The sequence below is a fragment of the Ochotona curzoniae genome, unplaced genomic scaffold (assembly GCF_017591425.1).
Source record: "Ochotona curzoniae isolate NIBS_2020 unplaced genomic scaffold, NIBS_Ocur_1.0 contig_3520, whole genome shotgun sequence".
Classification (NCBI taxonomy): Eukaryota; Metazoa; Chordata; class Mammalia; order Lagomorpha; family Ochotonidae; genus Ochotona; species Ochotona curzoniae.
In genome coordinates, this window is record NW_024465894.1 from 25,033,736 (window position 1) to 25,055,174 (window position 21,439).

At 41.3% G+C, this 21,439-nt stretch overlaps 1 protein-coding gene across 7 annotated transcripts in view; it reads left to right on the forward strand.

The window, feature by feature from the left end:
* Positions 1-21,439, forward strand: part of TASP1 (taspase 1) — a 233,377-nt gene that overhangs the window by 13,192 nt on the left and 198,746 nt on the right. For 6 of the 7 annotated variants that reach the window (XR_005884033.1, XR_005884032.1, XM_040981828.1 and 3 more), the window contains one exon: positions 4,196-4,264. Coding sequence is in view for 4 of the 7 variants with exons in the window: in XM_040981828.1 (XP_040837762.1) it covers positions 4,196-4,264 (69 nt within the window). In the remaining 3 variants the exon portion in view is untranslated. Of the gene's footprint in view, positions 1-4,195; positions 4,265-11,998; positions 12,160-21,439 lie in introns of those variants that run through there. The other variant, XM_040981831.1, reaches the window with a different exon arrangement.

The window sequence follows — 21,439 nt, forward strand, 5'->3', positions numbered from 1 at the left end:
ATTAAAGTCTGCATTTTTGGAATTGTGGGTATGTAATCCTATCTCTGTAATCTTCGGTTGTACCATATAGAAGGGGTGGAGGAAAAGAGCTTAAAGGCAGTTGTTCCATGAAGGAAAGAAAAAACATCATTAAAAAATTAAAGTGGGTGTTTTTCTTAGGTTATCCTGTACTTTTTCCTTCTGTTTTTCATCATGTAATTTGTATCCTAGCAAATCCATTGTCATTCCTGAATTTAACTTTATCCTTATATTCAGTTGTGCTTTTTTTCCCCTTTGGTTTTTGAGGTTTAGCTAAATTTTTCAATAGTAATGTGGGAGTAGGAATGGACTCAGAAGAAATATTATTTGTTTTTATTTTGATCCTGATTATATACTCTTGTAAGCAAACCTTCCATTACTTCTTATGCAAATAGAATGTTAATTGGATACTGTGTATCGAGTAAATATGGGTCTTTTTAAGCTCTTTTCATTTAAGAAGATTATACTTTATTAGAGAGCTAAGCTTTTTCTTATGAATGAAGTCTCATAAGTAAATAAGAATATTTTCTTACAGGGATTTTACTGTATTTTTGAAATTGATAATAAACCTAGGCCCCTGTCCCGCCTACCCCTCCCTGCTCCCCTCCCTCCCTGCCTCCTTCCCTCCCTTGCCTTGCTGCTGTCTCCCTTGCTCCTGAGTGTGTCCAGTGGGACCAGAGGCTGCACTGGAAGCCCAGGGCGAGTCAGTGGAGAGCTAGTGGCAGTGGCCTGCTCATCTTTTTCTTTCTGAAGCCTGGTTGGCCTGCTGTGTCAGACTCTGCTCTGTTGCTGCTGACTCCTGTGGGGGTCCCTCCTCCCAGGGGCTGGTCCACAGGCTGCTCATCTTCCACTTCACTCAGCAGCTGCACATCAATTTCACCTAGCTTGCATCATGATTTCCATGATGCTGCAAGTGTGTCTGCAAGATTGTATTAGGATCTGTAGATTTCCTGGTCCTGCTAACTTTGTCACATGGCACCAGGCAAAAGGGATTGACAAGGGACCCTTTTGGTACCTGCCTTTCTGAAGTGAAGCAGGATGGAGGTGATGACTAGGACAGACATCCATATAGAGCAGAAGAGCCCATTTTCAGCAGATCTGCCTTGCTGGATTAAGAAGTCTGCTGTGGATGTCAGTGAAACTTTTACAGAGTGATGTGTTATTGTTGAAAATGAAAAGTAATTGGAGGAAGCTGGCCTCTTGCTTCATGAAGTGCCTATGTGTTTGCAACAACCAGTAGGAATTCTGCTTAAACAGCTACTGCTAGCAGGGCCGTGGGTCAGCTTTCTGCTCCTGCTGAGGAGCATGTGGCTGCAGTGTCTCACCACCCAGGGCTGCAAGACAGCCACGGAGCACAGTGTTCCTGAGCAGAGCCCTGGGATCAGAATTTAGAAGCTGGAGGTTTGTTTTTTATTTTTTTTAAAGATTTATTTACTGTATTTAAGAGTCAGAGTTAGAGAGAGAGGGAGAAGCAGAAAGATCTTCCATCTGCTTGTTCACCTCCCCAGATGGCTGCAACAACCAGAACTGGGCTGGTCCAAAGCCAGGAGCCAGGAGCTTCGTACACGTCTCCCATGGTGGTGCAGGGTCCCAAGGATTAGGCCATCCTTCAGTGTTTTCCCAGGCTAGGCACGGTGCAATGGCTTAGTGGCTAAATCCTCACCTTGCATGTACCTGGATCCCATACAGGTGCAAGTTTGTGTGTGTTTTTTTTTTTTTTAAAGTAGCTGGGACTTTAGCTGGTATGCATATGTGATGCTGGCACCATAGGTGGAGGCTTACACTGCTCTGACAATGTGTTGGCCCTGTGAAACTGAAGTTTTGAAGAATGAGACCCCATATGATTTCACTGAGCAGGAGCCAGCCTTCCTGCATCCTCCTGTCGCAGTGCTGTGCCGACCTCCTGAAACTCGAAAAGGCAAGACCCAGCATGTGTTCCTCAGCCCCTGCAGCCCACAGTTTCAAATCCAATGATGGAATGTCCGAAAATGCTTGCCATCGTGACAAGTACTTCAGACTGTCTACAGATAACAAGAGGGTTTCTGTTCTCTCACTCTTTGAATGAGTAAATCTGTTATGCCACAGCTAAGGAGCAAACAGAACAAACAGACAAACAAAAAAATGAAATTGACTTGAAAACTGTCTTTCAAACAACATAGCCCTTACATTCCTGTGTTAGCTTGTGATACCAGACCAAGTCAGCCAAAGTTCAAGTCATATAGCCATATGATGCAGAAGAAGGTTTCTATTTTTTTTTTTTTTAAGATTTCTTCTTCTTCTTCTTCTTTTTTTTTTTTGGAAAAGCAGATATACAGAGAAGGAGAAACAAAGATCTTCCATCCTCTGGTTCACTCCCTAAGTGGCTATTACAGCCAGAGCTGAGCTGATCCAAAGCCAGGAACCAGGAGCTTGTTCCAGGTCTTCCATGCAGGTGCAGGGTCCCAAGGCTTTGGGCTGTCCTTGACTGCTTTCCCAGGACACAAGCAGGGAGCTGGATGGGAAGTGGGGCAGCCAGGATTAGCACCAGCGCCTATATGAGATCCCAGTGCATTCAAGGCAAGGACTTTAGCTCCCTAGGCAACCCATGCTGGACCCAGAAGAAGGTTTCTTAGAGTGTGTTAGATTGTGCTTGACAGAGACTCAGATTGGGAGCTGTTTCATCAGTTAACTGATTTTATATAAAATTTCAGAAGAGAAAATATAGACTTGCTATACAACTGTCTGTGAATCTTCAGTACCTGTTCTAAGGGTCAAGATCCCGTATCATCCTGCTCCTCAACTTGTCTCTGATCATGTAGCGGAAACAGGTGCTTTGCAGTCTGTCCTACAGTTCAGCTTCCTGAGTTCAGGATAAGTGATAACCATTTCTGAATGGTAATTTTGTCTGTGGCAAAATTTGATTTCCTCACTCAACACACCCATGCCTTCCACTTGAAAATACAGTTCAATGGAGATCCTAAAGAGAGAGCTGCAGTGTTGAATTTAGCTTTGTGATAATCTTCTCAAGCTAGCAGCTGCAGCAGTGGTGCTGTAAAGAAAAAGAGCTTGAAAGTGTTTGATGTATTCCTGATATAGACAGGCCAATCAAGTATTTCTGTGAGAAAACTTTCCCTGACTCTAGAAATGGAGGTGTGTTTTACCCCAGTATTTTCTTCTTAGGCAACTTCCTCAGTGGTTTGCCAATAGTTTTGATAAAGGCCATTCAAAGTATAAATTTTTCACGAATCCCAAAGTGAGACGGAAAACAACCAAATGAGGGATTGTTGAGTGCCCATATCTATGTATATTGTACAAAGAAAGAAAGGTAAAAAGGCTGAGTGTTCTCTAAGCTATTTTATGTGTATTTTTTTCCAAAGGATGAAATATTTTCACTATCTGAAATATTTCTTATTTATACAACTGTAGTCCTGGAAACCAGATACATTTGGATTGTATAGTTAGCCTCCTGAATTTCTCTGTCAAATGAATTTCTGTGTTGAGCTTCCTGAGGAATGCAGTTCTGAGTTTGGAACAGTTTTTTTATTGATCAAGCTGGGGTCTTAATAATCTTGTGGCTGGTTTTCCCCCTCTCCTATTCCTCTCTTAATTTATGCCCAAGAAAGCAAGATGATTTTATAGATGTTTACTACTCATAATTTGCATTATAAAAGAATATGATGTTTAAATCTTGATATAGCAGATATTTCAGTATGAGAGTGTTTGTAGAAGCCATGCTCCCGTTTATGGATTCTAAATGTCTTTGTGACTGAGAGTCACTCAAGTTGTTAATCCATGTGGTTAGAGAGAGTTGCAAACTGGCTGAAGAAATTACTAGTTTTGTCTGTGATTCATTATTTGTACAGAATGTGTTGTCAAGCTATTTGAAGAACACTGAATTTGCACAGTGTCTATGACTGTTTTGATTTGCCTTGTGATAACTGAAGCCATTTCACTCATTATGTTTCGTACACTTTGCATTTTTAGTCATATTCTATTGTCATAATTCAGGTAGCATTGAGTAAGCTATATCATAAGTTGGCTTGAATAGAAATATTTGCTGTGTATGTCCTGAAGTATGGAGTAGAATTAGTGATAGATTTTTATTGACTCTAAACATCTCCTGTACTTTCTCAAGTGTATGCGTATGCCTCGGAAATTGTGGTTTTGCAGTAAATAATTTCTGCCCTTGGTTTCATAGGCGATTGAAAAGCTACAAGCTGGGGCTCTTGCTACAGATGCGGTGACTGCGGCCTTGGTGGAACTTGAGGTATGCTTTTCTCTGCTTATGTTGTAGTTAACAATATTTGTGAGTTTGTGTGCTTTGTTCTTAAAAGGTGTGACACTGTTGAGATGGTCAAGTATGAATTTATGACTAGTATTTCATGAAGAAACCTGTAATGTAAACGCTAGTTATGTCCTTTTGTCTTCGTTTATGTGAAATTCATGAATACAGTCATCCGTGGTGACTGGGTATTGTGAAATTCCAGAGTACAAATATTAGTGGTGACCTGGTGCTCAGAATTTCTCAGTATTTTCAGTGGGATATTCTTGGAGCTAATTCCTTAAAAGAGATGCATGTTTTCTTGTTTCAGAAACAAAATAAAAATAATTCTAGCTGTCTGCAGGTGTTTAAGGTGGAAGGGGAAGTTTCCTTGGTTAGGTGTATGCCTGGAAGCTGTGTAGCATGAGGTGAGGTTGCTGAGTCTGTCCCAGTTTTAAGTGGGCGTTGAGGACTTTTGTAGTGCTTTGTACTCCACGGTCAGGGTGTTCATGTTCTTCTGACTTGCAAGTTGGATGGTTTTGTGCCAAGAATATTGAGGCCTTCACAGGGCTGACTTGCCGCTCAATGCTAGAGAATGCTTGTTTGGTCATCACTTGTGAAGATTGTTGTGAACAAATCTTTTTTTTTCTGGTTGAGAAGACTGGGGAATCAACTAAGACATGAAAGAGGGTGAAGTTTGAGGATTGAATGATAGTTGGCGTAGACATTCCCAAGTTGGTTGGATTGTGCCCTTCTCTTTAGGCTCTGGTATTAGGGCATATATCTTGTCATGCTTTTCCTGTGAAAATGGCCAAGTATACCAAAAGTGCCAGTTACATTTTCTGTGTTTCCCTGGTTAATTGGGTTGCACGTTTAGTCTTGCTCTGTAGATCTTAGTCTCTCTTGATAACCTCCTCATCTTGTCCTAATGTCATCAAGAGAGGTAAACATGTGTGCTGGGCGCACTTATGTTGTATTCTGCTCCCTGACCTGAGGATTTGTGGTGCCCTCACAGTGTGATTAGTATACTTCATACTACACGCTACCAGTTGTTACTCATCGGTCCCTGGGGGTGTCACAGCCTGTCCCTAACAGAGTTACCCCGCTTACAATGTGAGGGTAATTCCTATATCACGGAGTTGTGTCAGTAAACGAATAGATATATGAGACTCCTGTAGAATACTTTGTGATGCCCAGGAGGAGCCCCATCACGGTCGGAGGTCATTACTGTGCTGTGGTGCTTTAGGAGTTAGATGCATGAGGTGGACGTTGATGGTGACCGTTAGTGACAAGTGTTACGTCAAAGAAGGAAGAATTACTTATTGTAGATTAAACAAGAACAGTGACATAAGAAGGAAAGTGTATTTACCACTCAATCTTATATTTACTCAGAGCACACAAATGAGGAGGAATTCTTCTAAATTCAGTTTAAGGTAGTTGAAAATTACTCTCTTTTACGTAAAAAGTCATGTTCTGATACCAGTGACTAGGGTTTGTGTGGGTCTCAGGAAGAAAGGTAGGTGAGTGGCTGGAGGAATATGGTGTAATGGCAACTGTGATTATAAAATTGAATGAAATTACATTTTTCTTTTCATCTAAAATGACTTTAATTTTCACATGTTGTACTAAATATGATTTTGAGAACTTCATTCCAGTTTTCCACAGTGATGAATCTTACTTTTAAAAGGTTTAGTTATTTATCATTAAAAATACATTTTAGAATAATGAGATATTAATCAGTGAGGTTTAGTGTTGAATGATTACCTGTGTATTTTGAGAGTACAGTTATGAAGTGACATTCTTAACAAAAATAGGAATAAGATATAGAGAGTTAGTGCAGCTCTCCCCATTTTAATTATTATATCTGAGGGAAAAATTTGATTATCTTTATACAAATTCATTTCCCAACAGTACCTTTTTGTAAAATATTTTATTTAGGCTTTTGAGTGGCAGAGACAGAAATGAAGACCAAGAGTAAGAGGAAGAGACGTACGAAGAGCTCCCATCACTGTTTTGAAATGCTCAGGGCAGGCTAATCTAGACTTGGGTCTGAAGTGGAAGCTGGGAATGTGACCCACGTCTTCCAGGTGGCTAGCTGAAGCCCAGCTGCCGCAGCCGTCCTTGCTGCCCCCATGACCTCCGTTGGCAGTAAGCTGGAGTCTGGAGGTGGAGGCAGAGCTTAGTTGCTGCATGTAGGATGTGTCTGTTTTGGCTGTTAGGCTAAATGCTCACCATTTTTGTTGGATTTTGATTAAAATAATGTTACTAAATTAAAAGCTAAGGTCGTGTTAGCTGGAAGAATTTTCTCGAATCTTAAATCATGCTTCTTATACTACCCCACATTGTTTTTGTAACCTATAATTCCTTCAAACTGGATAGGATTCTGACTGCAAAGTAGTTAAAGAAAATGGAAAGGGATAAGAAATTTATATTCTGATGTTTCCTTATGTATAAAAATGTAAGTAACACTAGTATGTGCTTTCAGCTTATTCAAAAATGCTGAGGAAAACCCCAGGGAGTCTGATTCATACTGTTATGTTGCTTCTCTTAAGATTTGGTCAGGGCTCTGCCCTGCCACCACCATCTTGTGGCAGGAAGAATTTGGGCAGTATTTGGCCATGGGGTTGGGGCGAAAGGAGCCCTCTGCAACGTGGTGGCTGGTGGGGTGCCCAAGCCAGGCCGAATCCAATGCTTGGGACTCAGGCCATGGGCACTGCCACACACTGTGAGCGAGTCTTTGGCTTTGGGTGGCCAATGTGCTTATTGGTTGCCAGGTTCTGCCTGCTGGCCACCTGGTGATGAGCTCTAGGGTTTTTAGGGTATGTAATTGCTGCCTAGGGGCATTCAATGTGAGTGTAGGTGAGGGATGAATCCTGTGTGACTCCCAGTGATGTTGGTCTCAGAACTTGCTGGCAAGCACGGGGACTGAGACCTGATGGTTTGGAGGGGAGAGTCCATGATATCTATTTGGGCCAGACTGATTCATCAGCCCACATGGAAGTCCTGAGATGGGCTGTTAGCATAGAACATTGCTGACTGCCACACGCCAGTCCACATGAAAGCTATCGCTTGGGACCTGTCTGGTAGGGCAGGGTACCAGTACCTGACTGAGTGTTTGAACAGGGGACGGGTCACATTAGGCAGGGCCTAGACACCAACCAGCATGTGACAGAACCAGGACTGGGGATAGCTTCTGTGGGGGATGTGTGGACCAAACCCTGTGGAAATACAAGTCCTGCTGGTTAACTCAAGAGTTGGGGTGGTGATGGACTGGGCTAGATGTGACCATGGAAGTTGCCATCGCTCATGGGTAAAGGAACTGACAACAGTCTGGGCAGGTCAGGGCAGCAGCACCCAAATGTGCATCCCAAAACAGGGTGTGGGGTGGACCAGGCTGCAACATTCATCAGCTCATACAAGGCCAAATGGAAGGGCAGACTATGCTGAGCACTGGCTTAACATCCACTGACATGTATGAGATCTGGGTCTGGGAGTGGGTCAACTGGGGGAACTTGGGAAACTCCCCTAGTGGGTCACAACTCTCACTGGTGATCACATGGTCCAGACCTGAGGAGTTGGGCAATCTGGGCAAAGTAGCTCCAATGGCTGGCTAATGTGTGGGCTGGTTATAGAAGGGGGTGGACCAGGCAGGGCTGAGCAAACCTTAGCTCACAGAGAAGAACAGAAATTAGGCTGAAACACAGGTCATACTGAGCTAGGCTCTTACACCTACTGATCTGCATGAGCCAGGGATGCCAGGCCACAGCATCTAAGGCAAAGGCCAAGACAGGTGAGGGGCTATGCCAAGCTGGGTCAGAGCAACCACTGGTACGTGTGTGATCTATGGCTGGGAACAGGCCTGGTTGGGGAGCTAAGAGGACATTCTGACTGGGTTGGGGTTCCCACTGGTGAGTGCGAGGGCCAGAGTCAGGGTTGTGTTCTGGTCTCGATGTGGCTGCAGTGTCCCTTGTGGACTGGGCTGAGTGCACCGAGCCAGGCTAGACTCCAGCACCATCTGGTGCTCTGGAGGACCAGCGTAGATATAGCACAGACTAGGCTAGGTCTCTGCCGCTACTGAGCCATGTGTGAGCTGTGTCTGGGTATGGACCCTTGGCTGGGCTGAAACATCCAGCAGGAAGAACCAGAATGGGTTGAAGGCCAGTCAGGAGAGGCCACTGTTCCTGCTAGGATAGGAGGTGAATTGAGCAGGGCTGGCTCGTGGACCCACTGGTATACTTGAGATCTGGCATTTGGGAGAGGTTCTGATGGAGGAGCCTGGGCAACTCCTCTGGCAGGACACAGTCCTTGCAGTGAGTACAAGAACCATGATAGAGAGCAGCCCAGGCAGGGAAAGGTACCCACTGGCATATATTTGGCACAGGTCTGGGCCAGACCAGGCTGAAGCAGTTCACATCACCCACTGGCAAATCTGAGCAGCAGAATAGAGTGTGGATCATGCCAGGTTTGGTCTCAACACATACCAGTACACATTACAGCTTGGACGGGGTGCCTGCTGTGCTGGGCTAGACTGTAACCCTCACCAGCGTCAGCTGAAATTGGTGGGGCTGGGTTGGGCTGGGCCATGCTACAGCACCCACTGGCAAATGCCAAGGCAAGAGGGGGCCATGTCAGACTGGGCCACAGTGGCTAACCAGCACAAGTAGGAACCAGGGAGGGAGGGATAAAGCTGGTAGGGGGAATTGGATGGCCTCCCTGCTGGAGAGTGTGAGTTGGAATGGGGGCCGACCAGACCGGGCAGGGCTACAACACCTGTGGGCCTCATGTGAGCTAGATCAGGGAAGAGCCAAGCCACGCTTGGTTGACTGTCCCTATTGGTGCAAGCATAAATCAGAATGGGTGAGGATTGGTTGGGCTTTGCCGCAGCATCAGCTGGCAGATGCTGGCACTGGAGGCTAATTTTTCAAGTTAAGCTGGAGAACCACCTGGAAAATCCATGATCTGGGAGTGGGCCCAGTAGGGAAATGGTGGGCACCTCCCTTTTGGGTTATCACTCCCCGTGGAGAGCATGAAAACCAGGACTGGGACAGATCTGGGTGGACAGAATGCAACCCACCAGCATGTGTGTGCGCTGGATAGTGGGCCTGGCTGTGTTGAACTAGGCTTCAATGCCATTGACATGTAGGGTTGGATGGGATGCGGGACAGATTGGACAAGTCTGTTGTACATACTGGCAAGCACAGGAACCAGAGCAGAGGGTGGACCTGGTGGGGTTTATTGTGGGTCGCTCTGACTAGGCTGCAGCTCCCACTGGTTTATATGAGGGCTGAGTGTGTGCTGGGCAAAACCAGGCTGGACTGTAGTATCCATTGGTTCATGTGGAGACAGGGTTGGAAACAGAACTGACTTAGCAGTTGCAACCACCAGCTGATTGGGCCGATAAACAGTGCCAGGCCCTGTACTTTCAAGCACATACAAGAATTTGGTCTGAGATCACCTCAGACAAAGTTTCTTTGGGAATCTCCCCAGTCGAACTGCCGGTCCTAGAACCCTAACCATGAGATGAAATGCAGGTTACATGGTCTGACCATGGAGTGCAAGTGTCAAAGCTGAGCATCCTGAGAGGCTCAGAGGGAGCAGTGGACAGCACAATCAACTGCACATGGAGGATATGGCAGTCCATCAGAACCTGCAGAGGATACCTGGTACCACAACAGAGGATGGAGGACAGAACAAATTGATCAATACCCCAGCCATGTGTTGGCAGTGGAAATATAGGCAAACGGAGACTCTAAGGTGAACTATGTCATCCAGTGGATTGTGCAGCGATTTCACCATGCTTGGAAATGTGAGATTGACAGCAATTCAGAACTATTGAGTTATCAAAACCACTGAGCAGGACCCTCGGAGCATGCCCCACATTGGGGATCTGGGATGGGTGGGAGGCTGGGTGGGGCTTCTCCTTTTATCTCCCCCTTTACCCCAGACACACACACACACACACCCATACAGCAATAATGTAGAAACAATAGACTTGCCCACTTTTCTGTTGCTGTTGCCCTTGACCCTTTGTGCTCTAATCAGCTATGTAAAGATTGTCAAAGTGATTAAAAAAAACTATCAAAATTAAAAAAAAATTTTTTTGCTTAGTATATTCAGTGGAGCTAATAAGTCTTGCCTTGAATAGGTGCAGACATTGTCATGGCCTTTCCTTTTTGGCTTTGGGATATATATTTTAAAATATCTATTATGCTTTTTAAACATGTTTATTATGTATTATTACTTTGGCAGATATTGAAATTGATGTGAAATCTTCACTTGATCTTAGCCTAAAGGCCGAGCAGTGATGATGATGTGAATTCTTGAATGCTCACTGTGTATTGAAATGGTTTAATTGACCCTACTGGATGGAAATGGTATCTGGTCTTGTATTTTAAAAAGTACGATTATTTATACTTTTCAAATTAGTGAGAAGTACACATAACTCAACTTGATGCCAAAGAAAAGGACAAAACAAGTAGAAGGAAAGGGAGAGGAGAATGTGTGTGTGTGTGTCTGTTTATGAAATTTTGTTCACTAAAAATAATAAATAAAAAATGGTTTTGGACATGGTATGATTTGCTGGTGGCATGTGAACCCACATAGATTGGAAAGAGAAATTAGGGAAGGCTGATCTGTTTCTCCTCTCCATCACCAAATTTATAATACATTTGTTTATGGGATTTCTCTATTACGCTTGTATCTCAAATTTTGTTTTCCATTAAAAATATTTATTTGAAAGGTAGAGAGGAGAGAGGGAGAGAGGGAGGGAGGGAGAGAGAGAGCGAGCGAGCGAGTGAGAATGAACATGTGTGTATGCAAGCTGGCACTCTCTCATCTTTTGGTTCATTCCCATTTGTGTGCCGTGACTCAGGCTTGGGCTGAATCCGTGAGCCGGAAACTCCAGCTGGCTCTTCCGCATTGGTGACGGAAATCCAGTTAACTGAAACATCAGTTCTCAGGGTCTGCATTAGCAGGCAGCCAGACATTCAAAGCAGAAATCGGAACGGATTGGGACATGGGGCACCATAATCCTAAAGCTAGGTCCGCTGACTGTCACAGTTATTTTCATTTCAAAGAAAAAGGTGCATCTGCTTCAGAGGTTATTTCCACTTTTATGCATATCTTTTTTTTTTTTTTGTGGAAACCTTCTCATAAACCAAGGGCAGCTTAGTATTTCAGTTGTTCCTTCTTACTTTCCTCTTTCCGGTAGGACTGAACATGTTGGAAAGGCAGCTGGGTACATTTAGCTTACATATGTGTTAAGTGCCCATTAGTTATAATGTGGTGAAACTAATTTTAGACCTACTTCCCTTGAAATTCTCAGTTTTCTCTTCCATTGATATTATCTTTTATTTTCTGGAGGTATTTGCTTTCATACATGTAAACTAGAGGATTGCCCTTGTTTCCTTTGCTGTGCTTACAATGTTTTCTTTGCATGAAATTTGAATGTTGACCTAAGGGATTTTTTCCCTTTTTTTTTTTTTTAGCTTGATGTCATTGATTATTTTAATGATCCCATTTTGCCTGTCTGTCTAGCATTATTTCCAGTGGTGCCTCAACATGTCTGTGCATTCCAGTTGTTTATGAAGTCTTTATGTTTCTCTGCATTTTTGTTTGTTTGTTTTATTTTTTGAGGTGTACACGCACAGTGACACTTCTTGGAGTTGCAGCCAGCCAAGTATCCATGTTCTTCTTGTGAAGAGGCAGAGAAAATCACCTCTCCCAAGAATTTCCACCTTCTGACCAAGGGAAATGTTTCCTGAAGAGCTGTACGCAGATGGGAGGCAACTTGTTTGCTCGTTGTGCCGTAGAGCACTGATTTAATTAGAAGACAGGCTGTGGGTGGCCAAGTGCAGACAAGGAAGCACCAGAGCGAGCCCAGTTAGCCTGGGACAGTCAAAGTAAGTTACGCTCTCTTTAACACATTTTTGGAGTACTGATGCTGATTCCTGCTGTTAGTACTAAGGGGCAACTTGTAACTTACTGTTTGTTTCTACATTAGCTGCATCTGTTGTTATTTTTTTTTTTAATACACTACCCTAGAAATGAAATGTGCTCTCGGCCACAAAGCGGCTGCTTCATGGAAAAGTAGTGATATAGATTTTCTCTTTTTTAGAATAGAAAATTAAATCATTACATTCTCATTTTTTTTTTTTTCCTGCAGCAAAAGCAAAACAGAACAAAACAAAAAAACCAAGAAAGACCTGTATTATCTTTTGCCAAATCGAAACACATAATTACAGGGCTTGTCATATTTTGCTTTGTAAGGTGGGAACATGAAAAAACTGTTTTAGTCTTTTCTAACCATTTCTTGTTTAGCCACATAGATCTCATTAGATATACTCTTGTTAGCAGAATCTGCTAGGAGATTTGACTGTGCTTAGAAGTTCTCAAAGAGGGTGTGTTTTCACGCTGTGAGCTCTTTCTTTAGGTTGTTACTTTCCGGATTAAAGTCCAGTAGAGTTACTTAAAGCTGCACGTAGCAGACTGGCAGAGTTGATAGTAATATTGTGTTTTGACTGCTTGATAGGAATTCAGACTTTAGGACTTCTGATTGCAAGATGCCTTCTAGACCTCTTGTAATAGGAATATTGTGCACAACAGGGATTTGATTAGATTAATTGATTCTAGGATTTATGATTTGATTTTAATTATTCATATGTGTATTTATGTTTTTATGGTTTATATCATTTAGGGTATATATTTTATAATTTAACTTTTTTTTATGGTTTTGAAGGAGCTGGGCTAAGAAGAAAATCTGTGTTCGGAAAAATTGTAGGCTTATGTTGCATTCAGTTTGAAAGAATGCCTTTGTTTTCTCATTTTCTTTGAAAGAGAGACAGAGATGGAGCGATGTTGCATGCATGGATTGACTCGCCACATGCCTGTGAGCGCTAGGCCTGGGCCCTGTGAGAGCCAGAGCCTGGCTGTCCCAGGCGGCTGGCTGGCAGGGACTCTGACCCCTGAGCCGTCCCAGCTGCTCTCGGGCACTTGTTTGGGAAGTGCCCATATGGGATCCCGGTGCATGCAAGACGAGGACTTTAGCTGCTAGGTTAACTGCACCAAGCACCCGAAGATTTCTGAGTGGAACTTTATGTTTTCCACTCCTAGAGTCTGTGCAGACATTAGTAGCATTTTCTGGAGGATTAGAAGCCTGCTTAGTGAAAAGAAATGTAGTCAGTCATGGTTCGAAAGGTTAGAACATATGCCTCTGCACCTCAGTTCTACTTAGTTATTTGATGAGAAGAATGATGAAGTTATTATAATTCCATGGTCTGTTAGGTTCTTTTTGGGTACTGTTTTTAAATTATTGTCAGCAAGGCTAAAAGATCTAATGATTTTGGTTTGAAGGAAGTATATGTGGCTGCCCCATTTATGAATGTTGGAGAAACACATATGTTTGTCTTCTCTGTTGTGGCTCATGGAATGGAGAGTTGCAGGTACTGTGTGTACTGATTTCTTCCTGGACAACCTGAAGAATCCAACTCAAAGTCTAAAACTACTTCAGATGCACAGTTCCGTTGAAGCCAACATTTTATTTTAGAGATTTGTGCTATGTTTGACAAGTAACACCTTGTACTGTAAATCTGTGGCTTTCCATTAAAAAAAAAAGAAGCTACTGTGGTTCACTTCCTCCCCACATTATATTTATTTGTAAATTATGAAGATTAATAGAAAGATTAATAAGGGGGTACGTGCAGATGTGCAGTGCCTTTGTATTTAAATATTTTGAATAATAAAAACATAATTGCATGTTGTGTCAGAATGTTCAATGTTAGGTCAATAAATGCTGTAATGAACAAGAATCAAGATTTGCAAAATTTTTTTCTGACATTTCCAGGAGAACCTGGGCACTTTTCACAACATGAAAAATCCTAGTATATTTGCTATTGTGTGAAGATTTTCTTTTTTTTAAAAAATTAAGTATATTCTTTTTTGTACATGAAGAATTAAATAATGAGGTGTCACAGATACTTAAACTTGGTATTAGGCGTACTATGTTTGACTCAAGTGTTCACAGAGTGTGATGCGAACAAATGTTCTCTCAGCTTCCATCTAGAATAGCTAAAATATTGTTTTAACACATGTTATAAGTAGAGCACTGTAACTATTTGGCTGGATATAATTCCGCGCTGTCTAAGTTGAATAATTTCCTCAGGCATTCCAACTTTGATCAACCACAGCAAGAACTTTGAGCATGTCTGTAAAGCAGCCAGCACATCTGTAATTATGTCCTGAGAAAGAGAGAGAAGAGGGAATGCCAGGAAAAGGGAGTACTTGCTGTCATTAAAGAGAAGTTACAGAAGGAAAATGGAAAGTTTTTTGTTTCCTTAGAAAGCCTTTTTAGATAATTGAACTTCTGATTTTTAAGTTATGCCCTCTGGTTCTCTATTAATGAATGAAAGATACTTCATTTGAGCCTAATAAAAATGTTTTCTGGCCAGCTCTCTTGAAGATTGTTAAAAGCCAGTGATTCTTGAGCTTTCTACGCATTATAGGTTAATGGTCTATACCTCAGTAAGCATGTCTCAATTGCTTGTAATTGGCCATGATAGGATGAAATATTCCTAATGATTATATTTTATTTCCTAAGAACAGGAAACACCCCTGTGGAATTTATCTCATATGCTTTGTTTCAATGCGTGAATGAAAATGGGTTTTCTGGTTTTAATTTTCAGTGACTTGAAAATGAATTTACAAGTATCTACTGGTTTCCATATACAGACAGACATTAACTTAAGAATATTTAGTAAGTCATCCTCTACCTTGTGGGAATTACATCTTCCCTGTGTTTGGATGTAGCATGCTCAGGCTGTATGGATATTAGCTCTGTTGAAAGCACTGCAAGGTGTAGTTGACAACTACTTGCACACTGGCTGTAAATCGGATGATTGTCTAGCTTCTTTTGGAGCTGGTTTTCTTTAGTCTTGTGATAACAGATACCATGACCTCCAGCTAATTAGCTCCAGTTGAGGAAAGTCTACCTTTATGGGCAGTCTTTTACCAGGATTTAGGAATAATCCATAATCCTCTTCATGACTTTCATTTTGATTGGTTCTGTTTCTTTCTGTATTCTTCAAGTCTTCAGTCGTGGACATTAACGTTAACTCAGTTAAATAAAATTTAGTACGAATAAAGCTTATTTTTGTTTTGATTGCTTAGTTTTTCAGAATTAAGCAGATGGCACTCTGCAAGCTCATGTGCTATATCCTAAAAGAAGTACAATAGATAAGCTAGTTGAGAGAATTCAGGGTAAGCCCCGGGTCCACTGAGAGTGATGGTCAAGGGCAAAGTGCTTGCACAGATATTTGGCTTGGGTGTTTTATGTCAGTATTTATTTGAGGATTCTTCTTTCTGTAAATCTTGTCCATTGAATACCATACTTTTCTCAATATTTAGTACTTTATTTCACTTGCCTACTGTCTGAAAGTAAGTTCACCCTGAGATTTTAAGAACTTTTACCTCTGTAAGAACTAGTTACCTAATTTATAGATTTTCATATTTCTACAGTTATTTTATAAATTAACTTTTTGACTTTTTTCCCATGTTTCTGAACATTGGTGTGTCCTGCCTTCCATGTACCTCTCTCTGGTGGGTATGTTTGTGTATTGCTACAAACTACTAGTTCCAAAAATGATAGAATGATTTCTGTCCTTTAAAAAATTGTTTTAAGAAAGGGGAGCTTAGGGCCCAGTGCTGCTTACGGCCCTAGTGGTTAAAGTCCTTGCCTTGCATGCACTGGGATCCCATGTGGGTGTTGGTTTGTGTCCTGGCTGCTCCACTTCCGTTTCAGCTCCCTGCTTGTGGCCTGGGAGGTCAGTCAGGGATTGCCCAGAGCCTTGGGACTCTATACCTGGACCTGGAAGAGGTTCCTGGCTCCTGGTTTCAGATCGACTTAGCTGTGGTCATTGTGGCCACTTGGGGAGTGAACCAATGTGTGGAAAATCTTTCTCTCTGTGTCTCCTTCTTTGTAAATCTGCCTTTCTAAGAAAACTAAATCAATCGTGAAAAAAAAAAAAGAGGTTGAGTTCAGGCCAAAGCCATTAGCCTAGAACTCCATCTGGGTCTCCCACATGGCTGGCAGGGACCAAAGGACTCGAACCATCTCCCGCTACTTCTCAGAGAGTGCATTAGCATGGGGCTGGAACTGAAGCAGAGTCATGGTTTGAAATCAGGCACTCCAGTGTGAAAGTTGAGCATCCCAAGTGGTGTGTTAGCCACTGAAAGAGAGAGAGCCAGCTTGCATCTGCTGCTTCACTCCCCAGATGTCTGTAGCAGCTAGAGCTGGGCCAAGCTCATGAGGCCAGGAGCTAGAACTCATTGTGGTATCCCGTTTGGATGGCAGACACCCGAGAACCTGGGCCACCTTCTACTGCCTTCTCAGGTGCACTGGTGAGAAGTGTACAGCAGCTGTATTTGACATGGGCACTTTGATATGGTGTGACTGCATCATAAATGGTGGCTTAGCCTTCTTGCCACAATTTCAGCCCCACTCTCTTACCATTTTAATACAGCTGTTTCATCGGTAGTATGGGAAATGATTTTGTCCCCACTAATGATAATTGAGAACTATATTGCGGTATTTCACTGGTCAACCCATGGATTCAGGGTAGAAAGTTCATCTGACTCATTTTGTAGCAGAAAAGCCTCATCAGTTGTATTTGATGAACTCAGAAGATAATGTGGCATTTCTGACTATAGATATGGTTGGAAACACTAACACATAATGGTTAGACCACAACACAAGTTAATTCACTGACTTCCATATATGTTTTCTTTTTTGGTAATAGGTAGTTCTTATTTAAACAAATGAACATGATAATGAAATCATGCTTTGTTGCAAGAACTGATCATTTGTGGCAAAGAGCTGCTTTACCTGAAGCCTGTACTGTGTGGAAAACTTAAGACTTACCCAAGCTCAACATTTGTTTGCATTGGGAAAAGTTTGACACCTTAATGTTTACAAAATGATATAGGCCAGGGGTTGTAAAACAATTCACAGCATGTGTTGATTAACCCACAGACTAATTTTTAATAACTGGGATTTGTTGTCAACATGTAAAAATCAGGAGCTCAAAATCAAACAGCCATGAGATGTGGCCACATGAAGCGCTCTTTCTCTCAAGGCTGAAATTGGCTAGGAGTGAGTGACAGCTGTTCCTTGTAAGCATAATGAACACTATTTCAGGTAAAGGTACAGCTGAAAATAAGTCTTGGACAAAGATGTCAACTTTTATTATGTTTCAAAAGCCAGGAAAATAAACTGATTTAATTGACATTAATTTAATTCTCAAATGGTTACAAATTGTTTTAATGGGATTTTTACCAAAACTGAGAATAATACTGAAATGAACTTGCATTTGACTTTAAGTATTAACTCATTAAAAAAAAATCTCAAAAAACCTTTCCAAAAATTTCTTATTGAAGTATTTTGTACCAATGCCAAAACGTATCATTGCAAAGTTTTGGACTGGAGTTCAGGCAGATTAAAATAGTCTGAGCCAAGGAAGCTTGAATGAAATGGTTCCTTTATTTACTTCTGGCCTCAGGAGAAAAATACTGTTTTCAGTGTTTGTAGTAAAGAATGTACCATTAAGTCCAAGTGCATTTCACTGATTTCCAGTCTGTATCTTGCTGGCTTCCTAAAGGATACTTAGCTTCCAACATGGCTTATTTTTTATTCTGATTCTGTTACTTCTTAATAGAAAACATGCTAAGAGAAATTCAGTTGGTTTGTACATAGCATTTGTGCCTGCATCTGTGAGGATTGGCTAGAAGGTTTATATTTTTTGTAATGTCCATTTATCAGGATGCTCTCCCATTTTAGTTATTTTCTTTTAACTTATTTAATTTGTCTCTAGCCAGAAGTAGAATCATGGGTCCCAGAGGGACTAGCTTTTGGAACTTCTCAGGGCTTTCATTGTTGCTTTAGATGCGTTTACAAGCCTCCTCACTATGGAGTTTGTGGGGACAGTGAAATAAAGCAGGTGGAGGGGTCATTGAAGTTGGAGTTGCTCCATGTGATGGTCATGACCTGGCTGGATCAGGAGCGTTTGCCTTCGATTCTTTTGACCTAAATTAAAATCCTCTGGAGGAAGGGCAATTGGAAATGTCTGTTGGGTGGTTGTTTTAACCCTTTTGTTAAGAGTTATTTATAGATATAGCCAGTCATAAGGAATAGTGCACAGAGGTTCTTTGGACCTTTAAACCCATATTGGCAACAGTCTCCTTTTTAAAAATTGCGATTTTTAATTAAAAATTTTCCATTATGATTTCAAAGTATTTCCTGAGTATATTGTACATAAACAGTGTGAGGGCTGCTTGGGTCCTTCACAGTCACTATGAGGTAACATCTATTGGCCATGTATTAGGTTTTGTGTTCTGAAACTTCGTGTAAATGGAACCTTGTATTGCTTTATGTTTGCCTCTTTTGTTTGCTGGTTTGATACAAAATTCATATAGCAGGAAGTTACTCATTCTTGATGAATAATTCAGTGCAATTAAAATGTCCAATGTTATGTAAATTCCACCTCTATCTTGTCCCAAATATTTTTGGTCTCCCCATAGGAAACCCTGCAGCCACTGAGGTGTTGCTCTCCATTTTTCCTCTCCAATCTTCTTTCAGCTCTGTGGATTAGTTTGTTTTGGATATTTGATTCAGAAGGAATCCTACCTTTATGTAACCATCTGTGTCTAGCTCGGTTCACTTTGTATATTGTCTTAGGACTTTCTTACATAGTTTCACATCATATCACTACCCCAATTCTCTTTGACTTTGAGGAATGCTCATCGTTGTTTGGTATGTGTGCCACAGTTGATCTGCTCATTCATTATTGGGCACTTGGATTGTTTCCAGTTTTGAGCTATTATGAATAGTGTTGCTGTGAACATTGCTATGTGAGTATATAAGTATTTTGTCCCCAGTACTTTTGAGTGTATACCTTAAAGCACAGTGGTGGTTCATGCGTTATTTCTATGTTGAACTTTTTGTTGAACCACTTAGCTTTTGCACAGCATCTAAGTGAACCATTTTACATTCCCAGCAGTGAGAAGTGAGGGTTAGGATTTCTGTACACCCCTGCCAGCCTTGACTCTTCGGCTTTGTCCTTATAGGCATCTTTGTTGGTGTGGAGTGGTAACTCATTTTGCTTTTAGTTTTCATTTTGCTGATGACCACAGTGAACATATTTTCATGTCCTGGATATGACCATTTGTGCTAATAACATCTCTTGGAGAAATGTTAGTTCAGCTTTGTTCTGATTTTTTTTTTTTTTTTTTGCCTATTTTAAAGTTTGGGATTGTCTTGGTGGTATAGGTTATAGGAGCTCTTTTTGTGTTCTGATTTCTAGGCTACTTTGGCTGTCTGTAAGTGTGAACTTATGTTAAACAGAAATAACTATGAGGAAAAATTCTAACTACTCCCATGGTTGTCTTGTCCTTCCCTGGTAACTCTCTTTGTATAGAACTTCCTGTGTCCTGTCCCGTTTTCAACATCTTATTTGCTGCTACCTATTTCTACGCTATCTAATATGTGATGAGACTCTGTGAAGTTTAGATTTCACATCTGCAGATTCAGACACTTTTGAATTAGCGTATCTGAAAAAAAAATTGTGTTTGTGCTGAACATGTTAACCAGTTTTTTTTTTTTTGCCATTATTCCCTAAGAAGACAACTGTTGTCTGCCCCAAATTTGTGCTACACTGGGCATTGTAAGTATGGGGAAGTGACCAGAGGTATATGGGAGGATGTGTGTACACTGTGAGAGAAAAGGGCCATTCTGTTCACGGTTCTTGGGCATCTGTAGCTTTGTTCTTTCGAGCAGAATGTCCCGTGGATACCGAGTAGTGTCTGCTGCCTTTAGTGCACTGGCCGCTTGTGGCGCGCAGGGCTGTTTCTTTTCTTTGCTCACAGTTGTGTCTTCCTGATTTAGATTGAGGATTGACAGACTGTGGCCTGAAAGCCAAATATTCCTGCTGCCTATTTTTCAATGGGCTGCAAGCTCTAAATGGTTTTCACTTTTTTAAAAAAAAATCTGGTTGAAGTATAATTGAAATTGGAATAATATTTCATGACACCAAGAAATTATGGAATTCAGATGTTACTGTTCGTAAATGAAGTTGTATTGTGGCACAGTCATGCTTGTTTGTTGATTTCCTCTGTGAGTGCTTCTGTGCTCTATGGACAGAGTTGAGTGAGTATAGTATTGTCTGTGTGGCCCACAAAACCTGAGCTATTTAACGAGTGTAGCACCTCACATAAAAGATTTGCCTGGCATACAGTGCACACTAAATATTTATTGAATGAATGCATCTTGACCTGTTACCACCACAGAGAACTCTAAATAAGTATTAATTCCTGGAAAATTTAAGTTTAATTGGCTGCTGAGTAAAAAAGCTTTAAGTGAATATTGTTGTCAGTGATCCAGTTCCATTGCTGTGTTCATCTAGTGAAAGCTGGTGAAGGCATGCCAGGAAATTAGTAATTTTAAGGATAGTGTTAAGTAATTCTTGTTTATATTGTTGGTTTGAAAAGACTATAATGACACAGAATACACACCCTATTTTTATTAGAAAAAAAAAAGATTCAATAAACTATTTCAAATATTGTTTTTCTCCACACAGCTTTTGGTGAATGAAGATACTTGTTGATCAGTGGAAGTAGTAATTTTTATTGAAATACTTTTGATGGTATACTTACTCGAGGAGTAGATTGTCTTGTTACATGCCATCACATTCTGTTCATCTAATGATGTGTTTGCTGAAGTAGCACTTGAGTGATAAGGTGTGAATGAAGAACAACATATTAGGAATCTCCTCGTAATGTCTAACTTGTCTTAAAAGAAGAGTGGGAATTAGACATAAATCATTTCGTATAAATATGATTTTATAATGTGCCAGTCTAGTTTTTGTACAGCATTCAAAAACTAAATTGTTTGCATCTGCAAGAGCTGTTAATAGAGGTCTCCTAATAGATGCCCAGAAGTACAGTATGCCCGAAGCCTTGCAAATAGTTCTTACTTTGTTTTATGCTCTCAGCAAAAGACATTAAATGGATAATACAGGTTGTGGGTTTATAGTAGAAGAGTCACGCTTTGCTGGACTTTGTCTTGGCTCCATATTTCCTTCCAGTTTTCATTAATAACAAAGGGTTTCCAGATCAGAGAGGGAGAGTGACTCCTTG